Raw genomic sequence first — 20787 nt, 5'->3', positions numbered from 1 at the left:
GGCTGCCTAGATCCTCCGTCTCTCTCAGCCATGACATAATAGGAGGTACTGAACCAGCTTGGTGTGCAAAATAAGATCATCACTAGAGGCGACCGTTTGTGACACTCCCCTGCCTCCACGCTGGCCACTGCATTATCCCTGGCAGTTCCCATAACCACCTTGTGAGCAAGAGCTTATTATCTCCATTTTCTTTTTTCTTCTTTTTTTTGGTACTGGGGATTGAACTCAGGACCTTGTGCTTTCAAGGCAGGAGGCGGAACCACTGAGCTAAATCCCTGGCACTATCTCCATTTTCTTAAAGAGCAAATCAAAACTTAGAAAGTTGAATGACTTTCCTAAAGTCACCAATAGCCAGAAGCCATAAACCTAGGACAGATCTCATGTGACACCGTAAGCTGCCCATGTGCTCCTTACCCAGCAGTAAGACCTCCAGTATCAAATGCTGCCCATCCTAAATGCAGAGAGAAGCAAAGCACTGCTTCTCTGTAGACTTTAATCTCCCTGTCTCCCTTTCATTACACGTCCAAAAAGGATTTTATAGTGGGGAGTCGGGGGTCTCCCTTTCTCTCAAACCCTAAATTGAAAAATAAGGAATGTAAAATAAAACTGCCTTGGCATTGCTTGCCAAATGCAGTTGATTTGACAGAGTGCCTGGAATCAGAGGGCGTTACCATTCACCCAGGGACAGTGTAAATTTTTTTGTCATTTTTGAATGACTATCTGATTAAGTTAATGACACTCAGCCAGGATGGAGAGGCACAGTTTGGCAGCCAAATGCTATAGGTTTCTGGTAGCTTATTCAGTGTCCTTAACAGTCTGCTGGCTCCATACTGGGCAGCATGTGAGCTCCAGGAGAAGCTGCTGTAATTACTCAGCTCTTTGATTGAAAACAGCTGCAGGTAGCAGTCATCCCTTTGTTCATTTTGCTGGTGATTGGAAGCGACTCAGGGCCACTGAGGGCTCCAACTCTGCATCCTTGCTCTGAAATCAGTGGAGGTAGAAAGTGAGTTTTCCCACTTGCTGGGCTTTTCAAAATGAACCATTCATCTTCCAAGGGTCAGAACTCAGCCACCCATTCACAGGGTTGTGAGTCATAACCCTAATTTTAAAACAAACATTTATTTCAGAGAGAATGCTTATATTGGCCGATTTTGCTAGCTGGTCTCCCCTGTTCTTTCTACACTTGATTTAGGCTGGTTTCAATAAAACTATCGTCTTTGTAAACACCTACTCCTTCCACTAAATCCGAAGACTACTGAAACGTTTCCTTAGATGGATCATAGGGCAATCTGGGAATAGTGCTAGATAATTGGATGTGAATGTTTGGAGGCCTCCTATGTAGCACACACCTTTAGCAGCAGCTTCTAATGTGCTTGTACTTCCTGACACAGAAAGTCTCTCTCCGCCTTCTTTGTAAGGGGTTAATAATCTTGCATGAGAGAGTGTGTTAGAAACCGAACCTCTGAATGCAGAGTTTTGGCAAATGCAGCATTTTATTCCCTTCTATCCTGAGTTCAGTGTTTGATACACTATACCATCACATTTGAAACACAGAAAGCAATCCAGGAAGGTTTTGCCTTCTAGGAACCAGTTTCCAAGGAAGGCCAGCACCAGTTGATAGGCACAGGATGAGAACATTGCTCATAGAGAAGGGACAACGCTGCTAGGATCCCAGGGGATTCTGACACCCAGTCTCTGTGCTCAGTCAGGGAGTTTACAATCTAACGAGAAGATGTGAAAACAAGGATGGCAGTGGATGATTGCTTTGCTGAGGTTTTAGGAATGATTAGAGAAGGAAGGAGCAGTGGAGACCTGCTATAGGCAAAGGCTGGAGGGAGGGTGGCACTGCTCGCCCAGTTGGGAACCAAGTGCATAGTTAAGCCCATGGTTGCTGAACAGCGCATGCGCAGGATAAAGCAAGCTGCTAAGGGCAGGCAGAGCAGATGCGTGGGGCATGGCGTTGAGGTGGGGAGAAGCCAAAGAGAGACCCGAAAGGAGGGATCGAGTAGTGGGGCTCTGAATGTGGTCCTTAGGGCAGTGGCAGCAGCATCCTGGAGCTCCAAGGACTCTGATGCAGCTTAAGTACAAGAACCGCTGGAGCGGAAAGCAGGCAGTGGGGGTGGGGCTGAGGGATGTGTGACTCCGAAGGCCACAGCAAGCCTAGTGGTGGGCCAGAGCAGGCCATGGGCCACAGCATGCCCACTTGATTACACACTACCCATCTCCTGCAGCGACAAAGTGGAGAGTGTGACAAAGCCAGGAATAGTCACAGGTAGCCCTTTCCCAGGTTCCTGTCCCCTGATGTAGAGGGTGGCTTTGACATAACCTGGGACTGTCAGCCAGCTTTGGGCCTGAAACGCGCCAAGGACTTTACAGAGTTGGGGCAGGGGTGAAAGCTGCCCGAAATAGATCCTAGATGATGAAATAGATTGAAATAGATGAAATAGATTCCTAGATGGCTCTAGGAAGGTAATGAAGGCACATGGTTTTAAGGGTTTCCAGATATCCTGAACTCCAGCCCTGAGATGTGGATTGATTCTTACAGAAGTGAAAAGGGGGTAAAGTGCTCTGTAGTTTAAAACCAAAATTGCAATTTGCTTGCAAAGTTTTTCAGTCGTGACATGTAATGTTTTAATTATTTGTGATAAAAGAGAAAATGTATGATCTTAAGCATTTTTCAGCGTACAGTTGGTGACATTAAATACTGTCATATTGTTGTGCAGCCATATCCAGGACTTATCCACCATGCCAAAGTGAGATTCTGTGCCCATTAACACTCGTTGTCCCTTCCCCACCCCGCAGTCACCCGTAAGCTGTATTCTACTCTGTCTCTCTGAACCTGACACTTCTAGGCACCCCATATAAGTGGAGTCATAAAATGTTTTTTGTTCAGTTCCTGTCACTTAGCATAGTGTTTCAGGGTTCATCTGCATTGCGGTATGTGTCAGAAAATAATGCTGCTATGAACACTGATATACAGTATCTATTTGAGTGCCTACTTTCAATTTCATATAATGACCATCCTAATGGGTATGAACTGGTATCTCATTATGGACACATAATTCACTTTTAAAGTGTAGGTAGAGGAGACAAGAACGTTGTTTTTGTGTGTTAGCAGGGGTGAAGGGGGAAGGATTAGAGGCTGGATTTAAAATAACCGAAACATGCTACTAACGAATGACAGAGTTAGAAGGCGACTCAGAGATCATTTATTCTAGCAGTTCTCACCTGGCTGCACTTGGAATCTCCCACTCCATTTATTTTTAATGTCAGTGGTGGGCCCTTCTCTAGGCGTTCTGATTCTGCTGGTCTGAGGTGGATCTGGACCTTGGTCTTGTTTGTAAAAAAAGTTCCCCAGGTGAATCTGATGATTTCTTATTCTCAGGAGAAGCTGGCTCTGCAGTTACTATGCAGCCACAGTGACACTGGTCAAGTGCCAGTACCAGAGTGTTTCCTGTGCCCAGGCGGAAGTAGGTCCTCAATGAGCTGGAGAGCCCAGGTTGGAGCCAAGTCCTCCCTTCCTGTTGGAAGGTTCTGTGTCCAGGGACCATGGCAAATAACCAGCTAAGCCAGTACCACTTGGTGGACTGGGGGTAACCAGACACCAGCAAGTTAGCTGTGGATTATTCCGATTGCTCCAGCACTTTGAATGCTGTGCCCTGAAAATCGATCCATCCAGTGCTTCTTCCCCATGTGTGCCACTGAGCATCTGCTACCAAGTGGCTTTCCCTGTGTTCCCCTGGCCTGGGCCACATCACACTGAGGAGAATGGGCCTGTCCTTTTGTGTGCCACCCATCTGCTCCTCCTGTGGGCTCTGTTTGAGGGTGCCTGGGTTCAAAGGCCTGTCACACGCTCTTGTCTCAGAACCTTCATAGGTAGGCTTCATTTCTTAAGTTGCTTTTATTATCTGGCCTCTCTCTTAAGTGAATTGTCGCCAGTTGTGAGGAGTTATGTAATTGCAAAGTTCAAACGGTTCCCTCAAGACCGTTCTCACTTCTGACAAAATTGGAAGTTCAAGGGGCTCCCCGAGCCACCCCATGTTGATACTTCACTGTGGCTGTCCAACTGCTGTTGTACTTGGGGTTGTGGCTTATGACAGGCACATAAGGGAGAAAGGGACACAGGGCAGAGGGTGGGAGGGGTGCAGACCCAGGGATCCTGCTTTCCTCTCAGGTGGAGTCAGGGACCACGTGATGCCTCTCTCGAGGCCCAGCACCTCCCATAGCAGAAGACAAAGGCCAAACCTCTGGTGAGTGAGGACAAATTTCTCACTGTATATTTTTCAAACCCACCATAGGATCCAAGCGCTAGAACTGAGGATTTTGACTCAGCTGGGACAAGATTTTCATTGTATTTCTGCCATTTATCAGCCCGTGATCATAGACAAGTGATTGACATTTCAAGCCTCAATGTTCTTGTCTCCGTGCTATGACGGCCTTAACCTAGTTACTGCTTGTGTGAGAAGTGTCACTCCAGTGGGCACAAAATGAGCATTGGTGACTTGTCATGCCTGCAGTACCCTGGGGAGCCTGGCTCACAGGTCACACAGCCTTTGTTATCAGGAAGATGGCCATGTCCTACTGTGTCGTGGTGTCTTCATCCGTTTCATGCTGCTGTAACAAAATACCTGAGACTGGCTGATTTAGGAACAACAGGCATCTATTTGGCTCACAGCTCTGGAGCCTGGGAAGTCCAGAAGCCAGGGAACCCACTCCTGCAATAACAGCTTCTTCTCAGTGCCGACCTAACGATGCTCCTTGGGCTCTTCTCTCACTCTGTCACAGCCACCCCCAAAACAGTGTACACTGGACCAGGAAGTAAACCACAAAGTCCAGGAGCTGTAGAGCCCCCCTCTGTGTCTCTGTCCCCAGCCCTCAGCCAGAGCAGCAGGTAAACAGCCGGGGTACCCGCACTTGGGGGGCTGCTCTGGCACACAACTCAAAGGCAGAAAGGTATTTGCTTATGTACCAAACCAGGAAAGGTCTCGATAGAAAGGCATTGCCAGCTTTTCTTAAAAACTCCAACGCAACCTCTGCTGGATAGTGCACTTGGGACCAGTTTGGATCCAGATGGTTATTTTCCCATCTTGAGCCTTTCCAGGAATTCCAACCCTGGCAGGCTGCCAGAGGACACTGGCGACACGACACTGGGCCACATTTTGCACGAGACCAGCTTCTAGGAATCACAGGGCACAGCTGCGGTCTTGGCCTGCTCCTTCCTGGCCAACACCCGTCCCCTGGGCTTGCACACGAGTGGCATGGACCTGTGTGCTGGACCTCTCCACACAGGACAGCTGTGTTTTGGGGGTGGGGGGAGACAAGACCCCCATAATGGGGATTCCTGGACGCAGAGCCACCCCGAGTCACTGTGGAAATGGAACTGTGCTATTTGGGGAGAATTTAAAATTTTAACCATTGCATTAAATTTACTAGTAATTATTGCTCCCTCCCCTCATCTTCAGATGTATAGGGCCAAAAAAATTCATGGTGCTGAGAACATAGTGAGGTCTCTTTTCTCCTGCCTTCCCTTCCCTTCCCTTCCGCTCCAAAACCCCAGCTCCTGGGGGTAGCGCTTCCTTCTCTAGCATTGGCAAGGCCATGCGGGGTATGCCACTGCCATGGACCGAGGACAGCCTGTGCGGGCTGCAGACCTGGACCTGCTTTTTGTGACCCTAGAAGAGGAGAGCTATTTGGAAGGTATATATATCTGTCGCCAGGATTCTCCAGCCCTGCCAAGCAGGAAGTGCCCTCTCTGCTGCCTCAGCTCTGCTGGGGCCTGGATCACCATTGGGGTGGCCTTGAAATACTAACAGCCTGGCCTCTGTTCCTTAGTCACCCCAGCCCATGATACTGAGCACCACACCAGCCACGGTCCTTGGTCAAGTCTTGGTACAGTACAGAGGTTCCCCAGACACCCTCAACCCCACTGATTCCTACGCATTCTCTGTTTTCTGCATGAAAACAAGCACCATTTGTCATTAAACTGCTTTCACCACAGTGCACCCCAGTATATCAGTGTGCCCCAGTATATCAGTGTAACCCCTATCATGGTTGTGCAGAATGAAAAAGTGATTTCCAAATGCAGGTCTACCTCTGACTCTGTGCCCTTACAAAAGTAGAGGCTGCAACACTGTACAGGTCTCCTCCGTCTGCTGGGAAAGTAGAAGAGTTGTTTGATGAGGTTGTTGACATGCAGTAGATGACCTATAAATAAAGTCCTGCTGTCACACTTCTGGGGGCTCCAAGCTCAGAATTCAGGTGTTGCCAGGGCCTGGCTCTTGGGAGATTCCTTCATTGCCCCTCTCAGCTTCCGGTGGCTATAGGCATCCTTTGCTTCACTCCAGTCTCGCCCTCTGTCTGCACATGGCCTTGTCCTCGGTGTGTTTCACACCTTGTAAGGACGGTGGTTGTGGAATTTAGAGCCCTCATGGGTAATCCAGGAGGATCGCATTTCAGGATTCTCAGTCTCATTGGCAGAAACCCTTCTTCCAAATAAAGTCCCATTCATGGGTTCCGGGTGGGCATAACATTGGAGGGTCTTTGATTCAACCTTCTGTCCTGTTAATGCTAAAATTGATACTATCTATGCATGCATATATATATTTCTATTGAGGATTTATCTCATATCTGCACTTCGGTGGACTTTTTAGCATGGATGAGAAAGCTGGCTGCTATTCCTCTTCTCACCACTAGGAGGAGCAAGACCCCCCCCCCACCCCCCACCCCATATCCCAGGGGTGCAGAGTTGTGATGGGGAGCCCAAGAGTGCACGAGGTGCTCGGGCACCCTGCTCTGCTGAGTTGTGCTGGGTCCCAGCCCATTGCCCCTCTGGGACCTCCTCTTTGGGACACTCCAGGCTAGCCACTTGAGGACCACCAAGGACACAGCCAAAGGAAAGTTGAAAATAGACTGACGAGCAAGCCACATTGACGTAGAAGAGAGTTACAGTTTCGAAACACTTGTAATGAGAAAACCATGTAAAGTAAGTAGCTCAAAAGCCCAACCAGGGCAGGGTCCCCTACTGATCGGTGCCTATCTACATCGACCCCTGGGGTGGCACAGGGGCCGCATTTTGGTGACAGCACAGCCCTGTTTTAAAATTCTGATGCATTCTAATGCTGCCACTTCCTTGGACCACAGTCTCTGGATTGTCTCAGCTGTCACCCGCCTACCTCATGTCACCGTCACTTTACCCTGGGCATGCCCCACTCACCAGCGTCCCGCCCCTGCCACTCATTCACCAAGCTTGACCAGTGCCATCTATGGTTACAGGATTTATTACCTTAATCTGAACATTGTATTTTTTGAATGAAACGTATAATTACTCCAGCCATTTAGGAATCCTACCAAACTTCTGGTTCATAGCTAGTATTTAGTCAAATACAAAGTTCCTGGGGACTGTCATTTAAGCCATCCTAAAGCCAGATCTCTCCAACACTACTACTAGGCTAATTGAGCTATTGAAACCAGGGGCAGGAATTTATATTTATTCTCATTAATCTTAATTTTCTTGGTTCTCAGCCATCACTTCCAGCTTCTGAGGATATATTTGAATATTAATTGCAACATACTAAGCATTCCTTCTAGCCTTCTGTTATGTCTAAATACAATAACCAAACACTAGTAAAAGTTGAACAGAACTAAAAATAGTTGTAGACAGTTGTTTGCTTCACACCAACATTGAACAACTTAGATCCATTATACATCCTAGAAACCAAGAGTTTGTTTCATAAATGAATATGTGATCCACTTTGGAAAATTCTTGTTCGATCAGCCATGCAGGTGTCTAAATTATGGCTGTTATTCAACTCTCCTTTCTCCATTCTAGACAGCCCAAGGATGTCAGGTTTGGGCTTATTCCTAATGATTGATTAACCCAAAGTGTCTTCTGCCCATGTATGATACAGATCTTCCACTCCAGGGATAGAAAACTGGAAAATTGGAAACTGGCTTAAAAAATCTTTGCCTTATCTTTATGATATCTGCAGTACGTCCAGTGTTCTGTCTCCTAAAGGTTCCTGAAGCTTTTCCATACAAGCTTGAGTATCTTTTGGGATTCTGGATATTTGGGGGCTTTGGAATGTTTGCACATATCTTGAGTATAGAACCCAAGCATAAATTCATCTTAGAAATTCATTTGTGTTTCATATGTACCCTATATCTAGAACCTGCAGCTGTGTTTTTACAGTATTGGTACCATACCTATGTTCACTCTGCAACTTGTCACATGAGCTCAGGTGTGCAGTTTTCTGCCTGTGGTGCTGTGTCAGCTCTGAGTTTTGGATTTTCAGACTAGGGAGACCACCTAGTCTGGCACAACTCACTGTGCATTTCTTTTGTGCGGGGACAGACACACCGCACAGGCATGGATCTGCTCAGGCTGAGAAGCTCAGGGTTGCCTGTGGGCAGAGCAGCTCAGTTCATTCTGCAACCGTAGAATGCATTTTTAGGACTTGATGTATCAAACTGCAGGAGCATCTTCTATTCTGAGCAGTTGGTTGTTATTTACAGCACTTGGAGTCAGCGGGTGTATATTCTCACATCTCTAGCCCTGAAGTATTTTGTTCTATTGCTTCTCAGTCTGGATCTATGATTGTGGCAGAAAAAAATTTTTGAAACTGAATTACAGCAAAGATATAAGCATGGAGCTTTCTTTATTTATTAGACTTTGTTTTTCATCCTGGAAATGCTTGAGACCCATATAAAATGTATAATAGCCTTTTAAATGTCTCCTTATGTTTTTTAAAGGAAGCAGAAGAAAAGGAGCGTAGAGTTACATAGAGTTGTACTGAGTTTATTGACCCCAAAGCAAGCAGCTGGGCTTCTCCCAAGAATCAGGCATCTACCTGCAAGGCTCCACCAGCTTTAAGTATGTACCGCACCCAGTTTGGTTTCCAACACCTGGTTCATTAGAAAGGGGCTGAAGATGTTCAGTTTGCTTAAGAATTTAGAAATCGAAAATTTAATCTTACACCCAGATTTCTTACATTTTTTACTGTGTATGTGAATCATCTGGAGATCTTGTTAAATTGCAGATTCTGAATCCATAGTTCTGAGTGGGGCCTGGGATTCTGCATTTATAACAAGCTCCCCCAGATGCTGGTGTTGCCAGACTGAGCCCCATACTTTGACTGGCAGGGCCTGATTCTCGGGGATACATTTTAAAATTCTGACCAATAAATATAAAAATTTAGATGCTGCATTTATGGATTTATAAATGCTTAAGGTGAATGTATGCAGAACAGAGATTTACGAGGCCATCCATAAATAGCAAATCTTAAATTTTTTCTTGATTCATCTATGAATCAAATCCTCTTCTACTTTCTCTTTTGCAATAATAATGTCAAAGCAGTGTGATGTGCTTGTGTGGTTCTATGACAACTTAGTGTTTATGTTATCGTGCACGGCCTGGTGCTTTGAAATTTTTTGTTGCGTTAGGTATATCCAGAGGTGAACTCCAGGGCCCCTGAGAGGCCATTTATGTACAACTGGAAAGAGTCCCTAGAAGCAAGATCCCATTCTCCTTTCTTACCTTGTTTGTCTCTGAGTTGTTTACCTACTGAAGTTTTCCACCTGTGTAGTTTCCCCAATGTACCAGGAACCTGATGACATTCTGTGGCGCCCTCTGGTGGTTCACTGAAAATACTGCAAGATCCAACCCCTACCCTCATGTGTCCCAGTCAGTGGAAGGTGTGGGCCATACAGCACACAAAAAGCACAGGTCACCTTGAATTGCAGAGCCCTGTCTCCTTCGTGCTGTGCTGGTAAATAGTCTTCCTAAATTTAGGAGAAGGCTTAAGTGTGGAGGCTACTCAAGAGGCTGAGGCAGACAAGATCACACAAGCCCAGGAGTTTAGGGCCAGCCTGTGCAGCACAGGGAGACCCCTCTCTTTAAAAAATAAATTCAGAAAATTAAAAAGTAAATAAACCTAGGAGGAGAATGGGTTGAGTCTGTATCAGTTTGGACCAGGTCACATATTCTGTGTTAACCATTGTATCCTTGACTTACCATTGGCAGTCTCTAGAAAAGGTGCTGTTTATCAGTGAGTAAGTTTTCAGATGCATAAATCTGAATTTGTGTGTCAAAGCTGATAGGTCGTTTTGGTCCATTAACCCCAGCCCAGTTAGCCATTAGGGCTACAAAGCCAGCATCTTGTCTCTCAAATAGCACAAACTCCTGCTCTTTTGACAACCAACTCAGCATTTTTTTCCATATTTTCAAAAGCTGGGTTCTTAAAGTACCTTCGGAGAGGTTTTCTAGTTTGCGTATTGTGCATTCCCCTGTACAAGCAATTTTGCATTTGCATTGCTAATAGGCCTGTTGCTGAATATGTTTGACATTTTGCTTGGCTTTGAAAGGACTTTTATGCCACTGCTTTTTTTCTTCCCTAGAGCTGCCTTGAGCTAATTAACCTATTCTCTTACTGGCTGGGCCTACTATATGCAAATATCCTCATCCCACATTCTGAGATATCATTCTCATACTTGCATTCCCAATGAAATCCGAGTGTGGGGCGGGGGGGGGGGGTCAGTGCTCCTGCAGAACCAGCAGGGGGCGCGTGGAATGGTTGGCTTCGCGAAGATCCCAGAAATAAACAACTTTGCTAGTTGGGATGAGGATGTGGAAGCCCATCCAGTCCCCTTCCTTAAGAGTGACTCTTGGAATCTCAAGATAAATGGTCATTATCACTGCTTTTCAGGCAGCCAAAAGGGGCTGCAGTTTTGAGTGTTGTTTATGCTTACTCTATCCTTGTAATGAATTAGTAAGTCTGGGGTGTAAGTTATGTACTGTGCAGAACAAAGTTTTGCAGGACTTTTAAAAGTCCTAGGATGGGATGGTAAATAACTCCTTGGACAGAGTTGCAGCTGTTCATTTCTTCAGCATTATTTCAAGTCTTTTTACTTTTTGTTTCTATCCAGTCGTTAAGCCCCTCTTGTCAGATGAATCCTATTCAGTGTTGGCATAACCAATTTCTAAACCTCTCCCTTTCTGTACTTGGTCAGAATCATTAAGGCGGTAAACTTTCTGTTGTGTCATTTGTCATTTTACCTTCTTGATGATGAAGCTAATTCAACAAGAGCCATTAAATCATTGCCCAAAAAAGTAACAAATCAGGGTGGAGGGTCCTAAACCTGATAGGAGAGATTTGAGATTAGGTGATACAGAGTGGGTGGGGTACAGAGGAGAGAAAATGCCACGCATTGCAGGCACAATTTCACCCTTCCTTCAGCTTGGACAAGAATTGAATGCTGAAGACTGCGGTCTTGTGTTTGTTTGAAAATCAGATCATAGCGAAGAAAGTCTTAGGAAAGAAAATGGCAAAACTTGAGCTGCAATTCCCCAAGTCCAGCTCCATGGCTCTCAGGATCATAGCACTTGACAATGCTCTCCTCTGCTGCTACCACCCACCAATAAGGGCTACTGTCATCCACTGCCTGTTAGCCTGGTTCAAGTTGGTTCCATTGACCTTACTGCTTTGTGCCAGGTAGACCCTGGTTTGCCCACACAGTAGTTTACTGGTTACAAAGGGACTGAGATGTTTGTCAGTAAGAACCTGCTCCAGGCTCACTAGCTAGCTGGCCATGTTTGAACGCACAGTTCTACTTTGTGTGAAAGGGTTCCACCTCTAGTATCAGTGGTAAGCTGGCCCTTTCCAAGGAGACATAGGTAAGAGGGGAAAATTTAGAGATGCCTTGAAAGGGGAGAGGAAGAGACAAGATAAAGCACATGCAGAAACTTTTGATGCATCAGCTCTGTCGTATTTGATTTCTTTAAAACTAATCAAGTGCATTTTTTAAGCTCAGATTTCTTTTGGCTTCCTGTTACCACATGAGTTTCTGTACTGGGAATTCTTTTGAAATTTCAAGACACTAAATAAGATTTTGGCCATCTCTGCTGAGCTGGTGTGTGTGTGTGTGTGTGTGTGTGTGTGTGTGTGTGTGTGTGTATGTGTATGTGTATGTGTATATATACACGTGGTGGGTGGTCATTATAGATCCACTATGGACCCAGAGCCAGATACACTTTTCAGAGTTTCAGTTCTGGCAGATGAGGATGCAGAAATATCCTACAGGATGTGCTCAGCACATCTGTCCCTAGCTCTGCCGCAAGTCCAGCTGGCCTTGGCAGGTGTCTTCTTTCCCATGGGCTTTGTTTGATTTATCACGAGGTAAAAAAGAAGTAAGGGATAGAACCAGCATTTCTGAAAAGGGAATTCAAAAAATGCATCCTCTACTCTCCAAGAGGAAGGAGGAGAAAGAGGAGAAAGAGTCTTGCACAAGTCATAGGAGAGCTGTTAACTCCGTAGAGAAGCGCATGCTCTAAGGTTGGGACTCGCTGTGATTCTGAGCGCTCCTCTAACCAGCGTGCCCAGTGCTATGGCTCTAATAGGGCTCTCGGAATTCATGTTGATTCCAGGGCTTTAGTCTTAATCTTGCCAAGATGGTTTTTCTTTGTCTTCCTCGTGCTGACCTGTTGATTTCCTTCCCTGCCCCTCTCTCTCTTTCCTTCTCCCCCACCCCTGGCCTCATCGCTAGAATCCGGAGCTGCTGTGGGCCGAGTGCATCCACGGGGAGATGATTCCTCATGAAGCGCCTGGATCCCTGGCTGGAATCAAATGTGACTTTCCATTTATCAGACTAAAACCAGACCCAGCCAGACAGTGAGACGGCCACCGTGGAGGGGGGACGGCAAAAATGAAATCCAACCAAGAGCGGAGCAACGAATGCCTGCCGCCCAAGAAGCGCGAGATCCCCGCCACCAGCCGGCCCTCTGAGGAGAAGGCCACCGCCCTGCCCAGCGACAACCACCGGGCAGAGAGCGTGGCATGGCTCCCCGGCAACCCGGGCGGCCGCAGCCACGGGGGCGGGCGGCACGGGCCAGCGGGGACTTCGGTGGAGCTTGGTTTACAGCAGGGAATAGGTTTACACAAATCACTCTCCACGGGCCTGGACTACTCACCGCCCAGCGCTCCCAGGTCGGTGCCCGCGGCCGCCACGCTGCCCACGGCGTATCCTCCCCCGCAGTCGGGGACCCCAGTGTCCCCCGTGCAGTACGCTCACCTGCCGCACACCTTCCAGTTCATTGGGTCCTCCCAGTACAGTGGACCCTATGCCGGCTTCATCCCTTCGCAGCTGATCTCGCCCTCGGCCAACCCGGTCACCAGTTCGGTGGCCTCCCCTGCAGGGGCCACCACTCCGTCCCAGCGCTCCCAGCTGGAGGCCTATTCCACGCTGCTGGCCAACATGGGCGGCCTGAGCCAGGCGCCGGGACCCAAGGGTGAGCCGCAGCCACCGCACCTGGGCCGCGCCCCCGGCCTCATCGCCCCGGGGTCCCCGCCTGCCGGCCAGCAGAGCCAGTACATCCACATCTCCAGCTCCCCACAGAGCTCCGGCCGCCCGGCCTCCCCCCCGGCCGTCCCGGTCCACCTCCACCCCCATCAGACGATGATGCCGCACACGCTCACCCTCGGGCCCTCGTCCCAGGTGGTCGTGCAGTACACCGACTCCGGGGGCCACTTCGTCCCTCGGGAGCCCGCCAAGAAAGCCGAGAGCGGCCGGCTGCAGCAGGCCAAGGAGGTGCTGAACGGGGAGCTGGAGAAGAGCCGTCGCTACGGGGCTCCGTCCCCGGCCGAGCTGGGGCTGGGCAAGGCGAGCGGCAAGGCGGTGCCTCACCCCTACGAGCCCAGGCACATGGTGGTCCACCCGAGCCCCGCGGACTACAGCGGCCGGGAGGCCTCGGGGGTGCGGGCCTCTGTGATGGTCCTGCCCAACAGCTCCACGCCCACGGCCGACCTGGAGGTGCAGCAGGCCACGCACCGCGAGGCCTCACCGTCCACGCTCAACGACAAAGGCGGCCTGCACTTGGGAAAGCCGGGCCACAGGTCCTACGCCCTGTCACCCCACACGGTCATCCAGACCTCGCACAGTGCTTCGGAGCCTCTGCCGGTGGGACTGCCCACCACGGCCTTCTACGCAGGCACACAGCCCCCCGTCATCGGCTACCTGAGCGGCCAGCAGCAAGCGATCACCTATGCCGGCAGCCTGCCGCAGCACCTGGTCATCCCGGGCACCCAGCCCCTGCTCATCCCGGTGGGTGGCACTGACATGGAGGCGTCGGGGGCCGCCTCTGCCATTGTCACGTCGTCGCCCCACTTCGCTGCAGTGCCTCACACCTTTGTCACCACCGCCCTGCCCAAGACTGAGAACTTCACCCCCGAGGCTCTGGTCACCCCAGCTGCCTACCCAACCATGGTCCAGGCCCAGATCCACCTGCCCGTGGTCCAGTCGGTGGCCTCCCCCGCGGCGGCGCCCCCAACCCTGCCGCCCTACTTCATGAAAGGCTCCATCATCCAGTTGGCCAACGGGGAGCTGAAGAAGGTGGAGGACTTGAAGACGGAAGACTTCATCCAGAGTGCGGAGATCAGCAATGACCTCAAAATCGACTCCAGCACCGTGGAGAGGATCGAAGACAGCCACAGCCCGGGCGTTGCGGTCATACAGTTCGCTGTTGGGGAGCACCGAGCACAGGTAACGTTGGCCAGGCCTCACAGGTATGGGGGCCCCTCCGCAACCCTGCATCCTGGCAGGTCACATAGCTTCTGCGAGTCAGGATTAAGGGTTCCCGGAGCTTAGATGACCCCTCCCACCTATGTTCCCCATGGCATCTGTTTGCAGTCGGTTAACCTCTGCATTTAGGCATTTAGGACGGGGTACTTATGCACTGAGGGGCCCCAGCTGAGAAAAGTGGAGAGACATCAGGCCCTGTCTGGTGGTCGGGAAAAGATGGGGTGAGGATGTTAGATGCAGGAGTCACTGCGTCCCTTTCCAATGTCCTGCTTTAAAATACAGATCTAAGTATGGCAAAGCCAGAAGATGACTCTTGTTGAAAAGATGGTTTGTTTTATAGTCTCAGATGCTGAGAGAAGGGGAACACGCCATCCTATGAGAGAGACTTAGAGAAACACCAGGTCCCCGACACAGAATGAGGGCACCATGGGCCAGAGCCCTTATTTCTGTCTCCATGGGAAGGGATAGGAGAGACGGGGTAAGCAGGCGTGATATGGGTGACTCAGAAGCCCAGGGGCATCCCGATAGCTGTCTGGTAGCTGGCCCTGCAGAGGCTGGGGAAGTGGGCGGGCCTTGAGTTCAAAAGCTCAATGCAGGAGGTGTTGGGGTGCAGGCTTCAGATTGGTTTGTACGTGAAAGCTGTGCACCTAAGTGCATTGTTTGCCATCTCCAGGAATCAGCTAGGCCTGGCAGAAGCTTCAGCTCAGCCAGCACCCAACAAGGCAAAGCCAGAGAATATGAAAGGCACAATTGGCCAGGGCTGTCCTGGGGACCCCCTGGGCTTGTGGAATAGTCAGATGTGGCCCAACTGAGTCATGTTACAAACTGGAGCTATCTTAGCTCTCTAAATTAACCAGGGCTCCTTCAGTCCACTCATTCCAGCCTCTTAAATCACCTGCATCCATTTATCCCACAGCCTGTTCGTGGGAAATAGCAATCTCACTCCCCAAGTTGCTGGGACTCAAAAAGGTTGTCCCCCAGCCTGGCACTTCCCCAGCTGTGGGATCCACTGTCCCCAGATGTGTTCTCAGAGGACTTAACAGCAGTCAGAGGTGACAAGGCTTCCTGTAGGCGTGCATGGAAAATAGCCATGGGATAACTGATATTTGGGACTTTCAAAGAAAAGACTAGCAAAAGTAAACTGACAGCTTAAATTTTTCTGAGCACTTTTAAAAGATCAAGGGGGTAGAGAGACCAGTTTCCCAAAATGTTTTCCAGAGCTGCTGTAGGATTTCACACTGTCAGAGCCCTCTGTCACTGAGAGCTTTTATCCTTGAATACTTTTTTATGGCGAGACATCACTGTAGGCTTACAGTCTCTGGAGAGGCTCAAGAAAGATACCTTGAAAGTTTTTGTTTTAAAATAAAATCAGGATTTTAAAAAAAATGTAATTACTTAAACCACTACCCATCTATGGAGGCTGCTAGCTTCCTATAGGAAATCAGGACAAGGCCAGAAAGAAATGCGTGGCCTTCAGCAAAACTGACTTCCAACAGACCCCAGGTGAGACGTGGAAATAAGCAAGAATGAAAGTAAATGTGTTCTTCATGGTGCTTTTAATCCTTGAAACGTGATTGTGAAAGGGAGGCTGGCGTGTGAGGAGGTTTTGTTCCAAGATGCTGTGTGCTCCTTAACTGCATCTCTCAGCTTGAGAATAAATTGGGCCACTGTTGCAGGGACCATACTTCCCACGCGCTGGCAGGCTTTGCAGGCAGGGACTCGGTGCTCTGCAGCCCTCTTCTGTCTGAGAGGAGCAGTCCAGGTGTGAACGCTTCAAGGGCTCGGCCTCCCTGTGAGGTCAGAGCCCTGCTTTGGTTTCTTTCCTGGTGCCTGATCACTGAGTCCCTTTGCTTACAGTCCAGGTGCAAATGAGCAGGTAGGACCTCTGTCAGGGCCTGGTCACTGTCTGTCTGTCGGTCTCTCTGCCCCTCTGTGCCCACATACTTCAGCAAAGAAAAGCAAGAGCGGTGTGGACTGCTAAAGAGGTGGCTGGGTTTCTTCACAGAATCAAAAGTGCAAGGCACTGACACAACCGACGATTGTCTCTGCACCCAGAAGCCTATCAGAAATTGGCTGACATCATCGCAGCTAAAATACTCCACCAGCTGTGTTTGCCACAAGTGACAGCTCAGAATCAGAGCCAGAAAGAGAAGGCAGAGGGGAAGGGGGAGAGTGCTGATCGCCAACCCTGAGCCGAGGTTCTGGGGCCACAGGCTGCCCCCCTGCTCTACCCTGGGACATCTGCCCCCAGTCTGCCCAAGTGGGGAGACGTGGCGAACACTAGCACCCACGAGGGAGTGTAAGAATGTCATTGCCAACTGTTGAATTAAGTAGCAAATTCACAAATTTGGAGAAGCTGGGAGGAAGGGATGATTTTCCATGGGACAGATGACATAAATCCTGCATGAGTAGAGTCGCAGGGATGCTCGACCTCAGACCTGCACCCTCAGCCACTCACAGCAAGGGCTTGATGGCCTGGTGGGGAGAGAGCCTGGGACTTGAGAGAGACGGGTTGTTTTGCCTCTCTTGCTCCAGTGTCATCTCCAAGGCAGGAAAGTGACCCTTACAAGGTAGTCTTTTGGGCTTCCCTGGTGTTTTTTTCAATCCTTTGCTTTTCTTCATCCTGGAACAGACTATAAAACGTATTGGCATCAGCTATTCAGAAACTAAAGAGGGTTCCTAGAGGGTTATGTAGCCACCTCAGGTTCTCAGGTTCTCCAGCACAGACGCAGAAGAGACTAAAGCCACCCCTTGTAAACTCAAGAGGATTTCATCTTAGCAGTTAATTTTAAAGAGCTGCATTCCTAACTGCTATGGTGGAAACATGCCTCCAATAATTCCAGAAAAGGCAATGTAGGAGAAAAATGCTGTTAATGTGCTTGTCACCATCCCTGTGACCTTACTGTACCCAGCACAGCAGTGCCCTGCACAAGCAAAGTAAGGTTTGTATTCCCAGTCCCTTCACCCTGCTGCTGTGGGAAAAGTGAAGGAACTTCGGGAGTCATTTGCCATCGCCGTGTGCACCCAGGAGGCCTCCTTCCTCCCCAGGTGGAAGACCTGGAGCACATCCTATCACCGTGGAACACTTGCTGCACCTGCCATGCCATGGAGAGTGAGCCCCAGAGGACAGAAAACTGCTCCCCTTGGGATCACTTCCAAATATTACTCACTTAATAATCTCCAAAGTGAGGCCATCAGCCTTCGGCAAGTCCCAGCTGGGACTCAGGCAGTGGCATCAACATGGGGCCCAGGCTATGGAGAAGGTGGGACATTGCACCAAGCCCCAGTAGCTGCTAGGAAAATGCAATACCCGGAGCCAAAACGATCTAATTCTGGCTCTGTCCTCCACTACCAGTAGCACCAGGACATGATGCTGTCAAGTTCCCCCTCCCTGCTTCAGCTTGGCTGACTTGGCCCTGAGAGGAGAGCTTGTGTCTGAAAAATAAATGCAAGAGCTCATGCTCTCAGAGTTTACAGAAGGAGAGACAGCCTGTGATGGTCTCCTAAGAAGGCTGAACTTTCTCACTGAGCGCAGCAGCCATTTATACCCTGGCTTCGTTCTTGTGCACCATTCCCACGCGTGGCTGAGGAGCCCGTTCTGCCCATTTCTCTGGGGAAGGCAGAGTGGGCGCATGTCAGCTTGAGTGAGCAGATGCAGCCTGTTTTTCTGAGCAGAGCTGCATGGGAGGGACAGATCAGCAGTCTAGCTCTCTAGATCAGGGCAGAGCATCAGCACAGAAATGGGGTCTGGGGAACCACGAACCCCCTGGGAGCTCACTGCCTGGCCAGCCCCACCTGGGGAGGGAGCCCTGGGCTCCCATCTGGCAGACATGTTGGATGTAGGAGCAGCCTCCCCGCCTCTGTCTCACGCTCCCCAGCTTCAGCTTTCCTGAAGAGTACCCAGGATGTGCTCTCGGAGTTGTAGTAAAGTTTATTTGTAAAGAGCTCTGGGCCGATGCTTCCCTTTGGCTGCTGTGTTCCTAAGTGCCAAGCTCCATATGTTATTAGGGCTGTCTGTCACCTCCTAGATCCAGGAGGTGACTGCTTGCCTTCCTTACTGCCTTGGGTGGATTTTCAGTGCCCTTTCCCCCTCCCAACTGTCCTGGGGTCGGTGGGTGCACCTTCTCCCATGGCATGTTATAATGATGCGCTTCCTGCATGTCTGCCGGTGGCTTTTCTTTCATTCCACTATTTTTCAGTTTGATGCTGGGGACTGTGAGTCATCCGTGGCAGTGGTATGCGTTGAATGGATTAGCTGCAGCCTAAAAATAGCCCGGCACTCATGCAAGCAGCAGAGAAGCCTGTACAGTCAGTCCCCGAGCAGCCAAGGCGAACCTGCTGCCAACATGTACCATGTGGGGCTTGGTGGCAGTGCATGCTAATGTATCAAAAATAGACACTTGGTCACTGTCCTGAATGCAAAGCCCTGCACTGGGCCTGTGCCCCAGCTCTTAGTGGTCAACTTCCTATCGGTTCTAGAAAGGCTCCACCGGAAACTGTGAGCCACATGACTGTCTGTGTGTGTGCCCACAGTCCCCTCCCCAAAGAAAGAAGATACACAGGGGCACATACCTGCGGTCCCGGCACTCAGGACGTGCTTGGGAGTTTGAGACAGCCTGGGCAGCATGGTGAGAACCCATCTCAAAAATAAAGAAAAACCCATTCCTTTAGCCTCCTTGTGTGATGTAAGTGCCCCCGACTGGGCAGTTTTGTGCATATGATTGAAGCAGGTTGGTACAGGTCATTGTTGTTTGTAGCTTTAAAAAAATTAATAGACTTTAGGGCCAGGGATTTAGCTCAGTAGTTCCAGTGCCTGCCTCGAAAGCGCAAGGTCCTGAGTTCAATCCCCAGTACCAGAAATAAATAAATAAATAAATAAGAGACTTTATTATTTAAGGCAGTTTTAGGTTTATAAACCATTGAACCAAAGATGGAGTTCCCAACATGCCACTTCCTCTATTTGGTGTGGTGGTGCCCATTTTTACAGTTCATGAGTCAGTATTGATAGACTGTCATTAACCAAAGCCCATAGATTCCATGAGGAGCTGCCCTGCCTTGTACATCCTGTGGTTTAGAAAATGTCTGATGTCAGGTGGCCAGCGTGACAGTATCCACAATTGTTGCAACCACCCTAAAAATGCTACATGCTGACTGTCCCCTCCCCACCTTAAGCCCCTGCCAGCTACCAGTCCATTGTCTCTGTTAATTTTCCTTTTGTCAGGATGTCCCATGGCGAACTTGTACGGAATGTAGCCTTTTCAGACTGGCTTCTTTCACTTAGCAACATGTGTTTCCTGTTCCTCCATGGGTTGAGTTTGGGTTTAGGTTTGGTTTGATTTTGAGGGTTTCACTCAATTACTGAGTTGCTGAAGGGTGGGCTCAAACTTGCAATCTTCCCGCATCAGCCCCCCAAAGTGCTTGGATAACAGGCATTCGCCACCATGCCCTGTTCCTCTGTGTCTTTTTGTGCCTTCCATAGTTGGTTTCTTTTTAATACTCTTAGGCTGCTGTTCTTTATGGCACATATTTTAAGGCCCCAGGGCAGGTGTGATAGAACCCGTGGGGAAGGGGAACCCATCCTGTGCATAATGTCACGCTGCCAGAAGGGCTCTGGCCATTTGATGGGCAATGTCCTTCCGGGCCAGTGCTGATGTCACCCATCTGGGTCTGAGGAGATTCCTGAAGCCAAGATAAGGAACTTAGCCCACTGTAAATGCAGAGTGTTTGAAGGTTCTTTTGACTCCCATCACCATAAAAGAATTTTCAAAATCTATCAGTAAGAGGCACCAGAAGGGTTTATTAGGCAGAAATTATAGTACAAATTCAAGAACAGAGAACAGACTATCAGAAATGAGGTGCAGTAAGAGCTGGCACTGGGTATATATCTATGAGGCCTTGAGGATGTCTTCAAGATGGGTCATCTAGGCTGCTACTCCTGCTGTCTGTCGAGTTAGCCATCTGGCAGGCTGTGTCATAATGCTAGCCATGTGCATGTGTTTGAAGTTTCGATCTCCTGCCCACTCGTTGCTGCTTGCTGAGAACTGAGAACGTGCAAATTACAGGTGAAAAGGTGGTCAAGTCCAGAGCCTAAGTTATAGGCACACTGTATTAAGACCTTTAGGAATTTTAAGAAATTATTTTTAGTGAGTTTTCCTGGAAGGCTTGAATAACTTTTGTGTCTTGAAGCTGTAGTTTTTCTTAAAAGTACAATTGTAAAAT

The 20787-nt window shown here is 49.1% G+C and overlaps 1 protein-coding gene across 44 annotated transcripts in view; it reads left to right on the top strand.

Annotated features, from left to right (window-relative positions):
• Atxn1 (ataxin 1) overlaps positions 1 to 20787 on the top strand; it is a 398693-nt gene that overhangs the window by 361627 nt on the left and 16279 nt on the right. For all 44 annotated transcript variants that reach the window (XM_004847648.4, XM_087181186.1, XM_087181187.1 and 41 more), the window contains one exon: positions 12538 to 14529. In XM_004847648.4, coding sequence (XP_004847705.2) covers positions 12697 to 14529 — 1833 coding nt within the window. In that variant the 5' untranslated portion in view covers positions 12538 to 12696. The remainder of the gene's footprint in view (positions 1 to 12537; positions 14530 to 20787) is intronic.

This window comes from Heterocephalus glaber, unplaced genomic scaffold (assembly GCF_053883595.1).
Source record: "Heterocephalus glaber isolate CG9 unplaced genomic scaffold, H.glaber_assembly_v1.0 deba00001472, whole genome shotgun sequence".
Lineage (NCBI taxonomy): Eukaryota > Metazoa > Chordata > Mammalia > Rodentia > Bathyergidae > Heterocephalus > Heterocephalus glaber.
The sequence above is the reverse complement of the archived record's forward strand: the minus strand, read 5'-3'. Positions and strand labels throughout refer to the sequence as shown.